At 47.8% G+C, this 10,544-nt stretch overlaps 1 protein-coding gene across 3 annotated transcripts in view; it reads left to right on the plus strand.

Moving 5' to 3' along the window:
• WDR19 (WD repeat domain 19) overlaps positions 1-10,544 on the plus strand; it is a 96,486-nt gene that overhangs the window by 35,133 nt on the left and 50,809 nt on the right. For all 3 annotated transcript variants that reach the window (XM_019552908.1, XM_019552911.1, XM_019552910.1), the window contains exons 11-12: positions 9,562-9,734; positions 9,844-9,958. In XM_019552908.1, coding sequence (XP_019408453.1) covers positions 9,562-9,734; positions 9,844-9,958 — 288 coding nt within the window. The remainder of the gene's footprint in view (positions 1-9,561; positions 9,735-9,843; positions 9,959-10,544) is intronic.

Consider the following 10,544-nt stretch of genomic DNA (forward strand, 5'->3'; position numbering starts at 1 on the left):
GTGACCAGGAATAACAGTCACAAGCTGGCAGAGGGTAGGTTTAGGTTAGATATCAGGAGGCGCTACTTCACGGCCAGGGCGGCTAGGATCTGGAAACAACTTCCAGGAGAAGTGGTGCAGGCTCCTACCCTGGGGGTGTTTGAGGAGGTTAGATGAACATCTTGCTGGGGTCATCCCAGTATTCTTTCCTGCCATAGCAGGGGGTTGGACTAGATGATCTGCTCATGTCCCTTCTGACCCTAGAAACTATGAAACTAAGTTCTGACAGGTAAGTTTTGATGTTGTCTTATTTGCTGTCTGGGTGAGAGAGGAAGTCAACATTCCCCCTCCATCTCCCTGCATGATGCCTTACTGTAAAATAAAAAGGTTGTAAGACCAGGAACCACCTCATCAGCCTAGCATTATCCAGCTTGGCTGTCCTCAACCAGCAAAGGGGAGCATGATCAGTGATCAACACAAATTTCCTCTGTAGGAGACAACAGATTAAGTCTATTCCCCACTGGATAGCTAAACACTCTCGCTCATTTGTAGAGTAGTGAGTTTCTGCAGGGTTTAGCCTCTTACTGGCAAAAGCTATGGGTCTTTCCTCACCCTCCTCTTTTTGAAAGAAAATTGCCCCTAGCACTACTCCTGAAGCATCTGTTTGTAAGTAGAGTGTCTTCTGAAAATCTGGCGTATATAATACTGGATGTTGACACAGAGCTTCTTTCATTTGTTCAAAGGCACAAAGTGCTTTTGGGTTCTACTGCACCAGCTTTCGACAACCTTTGATTAGTTCTGTTAAGGGAGCCACCTTTTCTGAGAACCCTGGGATGAATCATTGGTAGTAATTAGCGAACCCCAGGAACACTCGCAGTTGTGGTCAAGGGCCCCAGGGCCCGCTGCACCAAGGCCGCTGGCCTGCTGCAGCTTTGCAACAGGTACGAGCCTCTTGCAGCCTAAGCAGAGCCTGCTGAGTTGCCAGCTCCCTCAGGCAACACAGAGGACACTAGCTACCATCCCCACTCTCCCCAAGACCAAACACAAAGTGTTTGTCATGGGAGACTCCATCCTGAGGGGGCAATCTGCCGCCCCAACCCCTTAGCCCAGGAAGTTTGCTGCTTCCTGGGGGCCTGCATCCGTGACATTGCAGAGAAGATCCCTAAATTCCTCCAGCCCACAGACCTCTATCCCATGCTCCTCATCCACATGGGCACCAATGACACGGCTCGGAGTGCTCCTAGGTGGGTCATGAGGCGCTACAGGGATTTGGGTGCGGGACTAAAGGGTCTCGGGGCACAGGTGGTGTTTTCTTTGATTCTCCCAGTCTCAGGCTATGGGCCAAGGAGCGAGAGGAGGATCTAGATAGTCAACCAAAGACTGTGGCGCTGGTGTCATCGGGAAGGCTTTGGCTTCCATGACCACAGCCCGCTCTTTGGAGAGAGAGGCAGCGACCTGCTGGGAAGAGATGGCCTCTACCTCTCTCCCCTGGGGAGGAGGCTCTTCTCAGCTAGACAGGCTGACCTGCTCCACCGGGCTTTAAACTAAGCCCGCCGGGTGATGGGGGGGACTACTGCCACTGCTGGCCCACTGAGTGGCCCTTGCAAAGCCAGCAGGCCAAGGCACATAAGGGATCCCATCCCAGCCTCAGCCCTAGAACAAAATGTAGGCAAGGCAAGGGCCCCTAAGGGGACACTTGCATGCCTATACACAAATGCCAGGAGCCTGGGGAATAAACAGGAGGAACTTGTTCTCCTGCTAAATGCAAATAACTATGACATCATTGGGATAAGGGAGACTTGGTGGGACTCCACCCATAATTGGACCATGGGTATAGACAGCTATACCCTGTACAGGAGGGATTGAGTGGACAAAAGGGGCGGGGGCGTAGTTCTCTATGTCAAGGAAAGCTACGCGTCCCTGCAAGCTGACATTGGCACCCACAGTGGACGATTTGAGACCCTCTGGGTTAAAATCTGTGGGGAATACGGTGCAGGGGATACTATGGTGGGGGTCTACTACAGACCCCCTACCCAGAGTCAAGACCTTGACCGGGAGTTCGCCAGGGAATTGGCTGAGGCTGCACAATCCCGGTGTATGGTTGTCCTGGGAGACTTTAACTACCCAGACATCTCATGGGAGGAACACTTGGCCAAATCAGAGCAGTTGCAAAGCTTTCTCTCATGTGTGGATGACCTCTATCTGACGCAGGAAGGCTACGGGCCAACAAGAGGTAAAGCACTGCTCAACCTTGTACTGGCAACCAGGGATGACCTAATTAGCAGCCTAACAATTGAAGGGAAGCTGGATGACAGTGATCATGAACTGATCACCTTCACCATCTGCTGTGAAGCTGGGAAGTCAGTTAGTAATACGGGAAGTCTTTGACTTCAGGAACACTGACTTTGACAAGCTAAGGAGGCTTGTCAGAGAGGCCCTAAAAGGCCACAACCCAGTGGAGAGGGGAGTTCAGGATGAGTGGTTGCTCCTCAACGGAGCAATCATGGACACACAAGCAAAGTCCATCCCGTCTCAGAGGAAAGGCAGCAAAAGGGCATGGCAGCCCCCTTGGCTCTCCAGGAAACTGGAGAACCTCCTGCGTCTTAAAAGGAAGACCTACAAAGGATGGAGGACTGGAACCACCACCAAGGAGGAATACTCTGCTTTAGTCTGGACTTGCAGAGAGCAAATCAGGAAAGCCAAGGCTGTGATGGAACTCCAGCTAGCTACAAATATCAAGGAAAATAAAAAGTCCTTTTTTAGATATGTGGGGAGCTGGAGGAAAAGCAAGGGCAACATTGGACCCCTGCTAAACCAGATGGGGCAATTGACAACTGATGCCCAGAAAAAAGCGAACTTGCTAAATGGGTACTTTGCATCAGTTTTTCACCCGTTCCAGGGGACGGCCCTGCCCACTATGGGTCAGGGAGGCCCGGGCGAGAGAGATTCCTTGCCCTCCATTGAAGTTGACCTCGTGAAGGAACATCTCGGGATACCTTCAAGTCAGCTGACCCTGATGGGTTACACCCAAGGGTACTCAGGGAGCTGGTGAGCATCATATCACAGCCCCTGGCATGGATCTTTGAGAGTTCTTGGTGCTTTGGTGAATGTCATGCCTATCTTCAAGAAAGGGAGGAAAGTAGATCCGGCAAACTACATGCCCATCAGCCTCTATCCTCTATCCTGGGGGAGGTCTTGGAAAAGATTATCAAGGAGGCCATCCTTAACAGACTAGCTGAAGGCAATATCCTGAAGGATACCCAGCATGAGTTTGTTGCGGGTGGGTCCTGCTTGACCAATCTCATTTCCTTTTATGACCAGGTGACTTATCACCTGGACAAGGGGGAAGAGATCGACATCGTATACCTCAACTTTAAAAAAGCCTTTGGTATGGTATCCCACAATCACCTCTTGGCTAAGCTGGCTAATTGCAGCCTTGATGTCACCACGATATGCCGGCTGGGGAACTGGCTCTGCGATAGGACCCAGAGGGTGGTGGTCAACGGGAGCCAATCATCATGGTGTGCTGTGACCAGTGGGGTCCCACAAGGCTCTGTCCTAGGGCCTGTACTGTTTAACATCTTCATCAATGATGTGGACATCGGTGTCAGAAGCGGACTGGCCAAGTTTGCTGATGACACCAAACTCTGGGGTAAAGCATCCACACCTGAGGATAGGAGGGTGATCCAGGCGGATCTGGACAGACTCATGAAGTGGGCGGATGAGAACCTTATGGTGTTCAACACTGAAAAGTACAAGGTTCTCCACCTTGGGAGGAAAAACCTGCACCATGCTTATAGACTCGGTAGTGCTACGCTGGTTAGCAGTACAGATGAAAGGGACTTGGGGGTCGTGGTTGACCACAAGGTGAACATGAGCCTTCAGTGTGACACTGTGGCTTGTAAAGCGAGCAAAACTCTGGCTTGCATCCATAGATGCTTTTCAGGCAGATCCTGGGACGTCATTCTCCCGCTGTACCCGGCCTTGGTGAGGCTGCAGTTGGAGTACTGCATCCAATTTTGGGCTCCGCAGTTCAAAAAGGATGTGGAGAAGCTTGAGAGGGTGCAGAGACCCATGCATATGATCAGAGGTCAGGAAAACAGACCTTATGATGAGAAGCTGAGAGCCATGGGGCTACTCAGCCTGGAAAAGTACAGGCTCAGGGGTGATCTGGTGGCCACCTATAAGTTTATCAGGGGTGCTCATCAGGATCTGGGGGAACGTCTGTTCACCAGAGCCCCCCAAGGGATGACAAGATCGAACAGTCACAAACTCCAGTGTGACTGATTCAGGCTGGACGTAAGAAAGAACTTCTTCACTGTCCGAGCCCCCAAGGTATGGAACAGACTGCTGCTGGAGGCGGTTCAAGCACCCACTTTGAACACTTTCAAGACGCATTTGGATGCTTATCTTGCTGGAATCCTATGATCCCTGCTGACTTCCTGCCCTGGGGCAGGGGGCTGGACTCGATCCTCCAGGGTCCCTTCCAGCTCAAATGTCTATGAAATGTTTGGCAGAGTGTGTTTCCGTATGGCCATCACTTTGTCTGCTACTGGTTTTATGACGCCCCGGCCAACTAGAAAACCTCGGTACTGGGTCTCCCTCTTTCCTGATGCACACTTCCTGGGATTGGCCATGAGTCCTTCCTGCTTCAATTCCTTCAGTACTTGACGTAACTGTTGACGGTGTGCTTTCCAGTCCTGGGAGAAGATGATAATATCATTGATGTATGCTGCGGCATATTCCTGGTGTGGTGTTAATATATGGTCCATCCAACCACTGGAATGAAGCAGCTGTCCCTTGAAGCCCAAATGGCATCCTTTTAAATTGGAACAAGCCCCACGGCATGCAGAAGGCTGCCTTTTCTTTATCCGCTGCTGCCATCAGAATCTGCCAGTAGCCCTTGGTCAGATCCAGGGTGGATATATGCTGAGCCTGGCCAACCTTTTCCAGCATGTCATCCACTTGTGACATTGGGAAGGCATCAAATGTTGCAATTTCATTTATCTTGTAGTCAATACATAAGTTTATTGAACCATGGGGTTTTGGGACCATCACCACTGGACTTCTTAACAGGCTTCTGGATTCCTCTATAATTCCTACTTTCTTCATTTGTTCAATCTCTTGTTTTACTGCTGGCCAGAGATAGCGAGATAGCCTTCTCCAGTGATTATGTATCACCTGTCCCAGTGGTGTTACGATTTGATGATTGACACCCCTTACTATACCTGGTATTTTTCTGAATACGTCACGGAATTCTAGGATCAGAGCCTTCAAATCTTCTCGTTGCTGGATGTTTAATTGGTTATCAATCTCCGGCTCTCCACGGGAGTCTGCTTGGCCCTGAGGCATCTCCATTTCCCCTTCATCCAATTCATTTTCTTCTTTCATCAACCACCCATCTTGCTGGCGCCAGTTCCGCAACAGGTTGACGTGGTATATCTGTCTCCTTTGAGTAAGTGTGTTCCAGAGGACCTCATAATTGACCGGTCTTATGCGCCTTTTTATCTGAAAGGGTCCCTGCCAATGGGACAAGATCTTGTGGGAGTTATCAGGCAGTAATACTAACACCCAGTCTCCAACCTGTAATTCTGTCTCATTGGTCCGAGTGTCATAATGTTGTTTCTGCTTTTGCTGACACTGGCTCAGATTTCGTCGAGCTATCTCTTGAGCCCTTTTCAGTCATTCACGGAAATCAGCCACCACTTGTGGTAGAGTCAAATCACCATCCTCTCTTCTCCATTCTCCACAGATGAGATCAAGAAGTCCCCGTGGGCTATGACCATAAATGAATTCAAATGGGGCATACCCTGTAGAGGCTTGTGGGGCCTCCCTTATGGGAAAGAGTAGAGGGGGCACCATGGCATCCCACTCCTGGAGATCCCCTTGAATGTAGGCCTGAATCTTCTCCTTCAACGTGCAATTAAAACACTCCACCAAGCCTTTGGTCTGAGGATGATAGATAGAGGTATGCAGTTGTTTCATCCTCAAGACTTGGCAGACCCCCTTTAGGATTTTTGACATAAAATTCTTTCCTTGATCAGTAAGGATTTCTTGGGGAATGCTTACCCAAGCAATCCACTTCAGGAGAGCCCCGGCTATTGCCGTAGCTGTTACTGATCTAATGGGAACTGCTTCAGTGGGAACTGCTTCAGGGAAGCAGGTAGAATAATTGAGAATTACCAAAATAAATTGATACTCTGGTTTGCTTTGGGGAAATGGCCCCACCACATCCAGGACAATGTAATCAAATAGGCGTCCCGCCAAGGGCATTGATATCAGGGGTACCCTCACATGTTTTACCTCTCCTGTCTTTTGACACTCAGAGCATTCTGCACAGAACCTCTCTGCCATTTTGTAAAAGCCAGGCCAGAAGACCCGCCATTTCCGATGTGCCTCTGACTTATCTCGGCCTAGATGCCCTCCCATAGGAAGTATGTGGACAACCCGTCAGGGTCTCCCAATATTTGAGGGATGAGGATTTGGCTCCTTTCTTCCCCATCTTCTTGATTCTCCACTCAATAGAGGATGCCCCTCCTTACCTCGCACCATGGGTTCTGTCCTGCCTTCTGATGATCCACTATCTTTCCTTCATCTCTAGCCAATTGAGACAGCCAAATATTCTGGAACAAGGGTTCTTGTCTTTGTTCATCCCCCTCACCTATAAGTTGTTCTATATCCAGGTCACCCCGTTCATCCTCTTTTGGGTCCCCGAAGCAGGCCATTCCAGGGTCTCTCCCACTCACCACTTTTCTTGGTGATGACCCGAGCAATGATTTCTTCTAGAAATGGCCAATCTACTCCTAGAAGCATAGGTCAAGGTAGGGTTTCAGCCAGGCCTACATCAATTTCTTTGGTGCGACTAAGTACAGTAAGATGAACTCTTCTGCGCTCATAAGTGTGTGAAGCCCCATTAATGCAGATCATGCTTACTGGACTTTCTGGGCTCTCTAGATGAGCGGGGAAAAGATCTGCTCGGATCAACTGGGAGCAACCAGTATGGACCATTGCCGGTATGATGGTGGTGCAAACAGTCTGTGTCGCTAATTAGCTCATTAGCAGTATGCGCTTCCCATGTCTCTCCCTCTCTACCAGTATCTTTTGCTGGGAGCGATCTCTGGCTGCTCTCTCCCAGCCAGTCTCTCCGTTTTCACTCCTACCTCAACCCTGCAACTTATCCAAGGGGCAGTATCCCTCTCTCTCTCTCTCGGTTCTCGGTATCCACCTCCCAGTGCCTCAGGATCTTCCCACACTCACCAGTGCAGTTGAAATTCTCCACGAGGCAGTCTCCCCCTAAAATTGACCTGCCACCATTCCAGGAGTCCCACACCTCTGGCTTTTTTCTGGATTGCAGGTCTGGCTGCTGCTTTCCCCTCTAAAGTCTTCGTCATTCCTTGTTTGTCTTGTTCCCAAAGGCAAACAGTCACTTCCCGCCACCGACTTTTATGCTGGTTTTTGTGGTCTAATCGCCCAATCCTGTCTCGGGTGTGTGATTTCTTCCACCTGACAGGGTTCATTGTTGGGTCAATTGTGCCCAACTTTGTCTAAGTAACGGGACTCCTGCCTGAGTCCTGTTACAAAAATATTTTAAAATACTGTTTTTCAGACTAGTTGTTTCATAGATTCATAGATTATAGAGTTGGAAGGGACCCAATGGATCATCGTGTCCGACCCCCTGCTCCTGGTAGGAAAGAGGACCGAGGTCAGACGACCCCAGCCGGTCAGTTGTCAAGCCTCCTCTTGAAGACCTCCAAGTTTGGTGATAGGACCACCTCTCTTGGAAGCCCATTCCAGACTCTGGCCACCTTATTGTAAAAAAAAATTCTTCCTAATGTCTAACCTGAATCTACTCTCCTAGTTTGCACCCATTATTCCTAGTTACTCCCTGGGGCAATCTGGTAAACAGCACATCCCCAATTCCCTGCTGTCCTCCCCTGATAAGCTTATAAGCGGCTACAAGGTCACCCCTCAGCCATCTTTTGTATAGGCTGAAGAGATCCAGATCTCTCAACCCGCTCCTTGTAGGGTCTTTGACGGAGACCACTAATAATGCAGGTTGCCCTCTTCTGAATCCTCTCCAGAACCTCTGTGTCCCTCTTGAAGTGCAGTGCCCAAAACTGGACACAGTACTCCAACTGTGGCTTGACCAATGCTGCCTAGAGGGGGAGCATCACCTCCCTTGATCTGTTGGTCATGCATCTGCTAATACATGACAAGGTGCAATTGGTTTTGTTGATGGCCTCGTTACTGTGCCGGCTCATGTTCATCTTGGAGTCAACTCTGAGTCCAAGATCTTTCTCAGCTTCTGAGCTGTGAGGAGGGCTTTCCCCAGCCGATAGGTATGCTGGGGATTCCTCCTTCCTAGGTGGAGTACCTTGCATTTATCTTTGTTGAGTTGCGTCCTATTACATTCTGCCCACTGATCTAACCTGTCTAGGTCAGCCTGTAACTGCTCCCTGCACTCTGGTGAATTTACTTTGCCCCATAATTTGGTATCATCCACAAACTTGGAGAGGGTGCTCACCACACTCTCATCCAAATCGCTGATGAAGATATTAAATAACACTGGTCCAAGGACCGAACCCTGCAGGACCCCACTGCCCACCTCCTTCCGGGCTGAGAATGACCCATCAACCACCTCTCTCTGGGTGCAGTCCCTAAGCCAGTTAGCCACTGACCGGACTGTGGGCGTGCACTCCAGAGCCTGTTAGCTCCTCTGTAAGAATAGGATGTGAAACTGTGTCAAAGGCCTTCCTGAAATCCAGGTAGATGACATTGGCCTCCACTCCTGTGTCAAGGCAGGGTGTGACCTGGTTATAAAAGGCTATAGGGTTTGTCAGGCAGAATCTACCTGTGACGAACCCGTGCTGGTTTCCTTTCAGCATCATTTCCCCTGCTGGACTTTCACAAATATACTCTTTGATGATTTTTTTCTAGTATTTTCCCAGGGATAGAGGTAAGACTGACTGGCCTAAAGTTACCTGGCTCCTCCTCCCTTCTCCCCTTCTTAAAAATGGGCACCACATTGGCCTTTTTCCAGTCCTTGGGGACCTGTCTGGAGCGCCATGAGAGCTCAAACAGCCATGCCAGCGGCTCAGCAATGTTATGAGCTGTTTCTGAATTTGTAGTGTATTCAGATTATTAAGTTAATAATGTTTATTTTATTTTATTTTATTCATATTTTTATGTTTTTTGTTTTACTTTTGAGTGGCTTGTTCTTGTGGTAAGAGCAGATATCAAATCTGTTCTCATCCTGACTTGCAGTGTGTGTATCAAATAATTTCACAGCACTGAGGAAAAGACAGCATCTCTAGAGTAGCAGGTGCTGGGCATTGTTTCAATGTTTAATTCATTTATTGTGGAGTTGTGCTATTTACCATGAAACATATACTAATATTTGTATTACTTGCATTGTTATCATCATTCTGATATTCACTAATGAATTACTTAAATAAAAGGATGTGGAAAAATGTTTATTGGCTTATGACATTCTGATGCTATTGCAGTCTAATACAGTACAGTTTTTTCTTGATTTCAGTAACAATCAAGAAACATTTTTGTAAAAGCTCTTCAATATTTTAGGCCTAGATCAACTGGCATGGACAGATGATGGGCAGTTGCTGGCAGTGTCTACACAAAGAGGATCCCTCCATGTCTTCTTGACAAAACTTCCGATCCTGGGAGATTCTTACAGCACACGGATTGCATACCTCACTTCTCTTCTTGAAGTTACTGTAGCCAATCATGTAGAAAAGGTGCACTAGTCTAGTTGTTTAAAAATTGCATCTAAATAAAGCTACAAAAATAAGTAGTGCAATATTATAACATAACAAATGAGGAATATTATTATAATATTTTACGCAGGAGCTACCAATCACAGTTTCTGTTGAAGTGGAGCCAAACTTTGTGGCTGTTGGCCTCTGTCATTTGGCAGTTGGAATGAACAATCGGGCTTGGTTTTATTCACTTGCAGAAGATAGTAAGTATAACTTTAGTTCTCTTATTTTGGAGTAGCGTCATCACTATGTGCTAAATACATGGCTATTTTATAAAACTGGTGTGGGGTTTAAATATCCTAATCATCAATAACAAACACTGGAACTGTCAATGGGACACCAAAATATAGGAGTGGACATTGGATTTCCAATTCTTGAATCTCCTGGCACCAAAGCATTGTAGAAGCAGTCAAAACAGAAATTCAGTTTAAGTGGTTAGTTATGAGATAAGAAGCCCTCTTTATTTGGGTCATGATCAGATCAAACCCAGCCTGTGCTGTTGACTGAAAATTATTACCAACTGAAAGATTTTTTTTTTTTTGCTTCTGTGACATTAGTCAGTAGCCCCATTCTATACTGATATTTTTACCAGAGATGTATTACTACTAATGACTAAATTACTCTCAGTTCTCTATAGATATAGAATATAATTTATGACAGAGTAGATTTCATAGACATTAGGGCTGAAAGGGACCTCGGAAGATCATCGAGTCCAGCCCCCTGCCCAAAGGGCAGGAAGTCAGCTGGGCTCATAGGATCCCAGCAAGATAAGCATCCAGTTTACTCTTG

This window comes from Crocodylus porosus, unplaced genomic scaffold (assembly GCF_001723895.1).
Source record: "Crocodylus porosus isolate Cpor-Errol unplaced genomic scaffold, CroPor_comp1, whole genome shotgun sequence".
Taxonomy (NCBI): Eukaryota; Metazoa; Chordata; order Crocodylia; family Crocodylidae; genus Crocodylus; species Crocodylus porosus.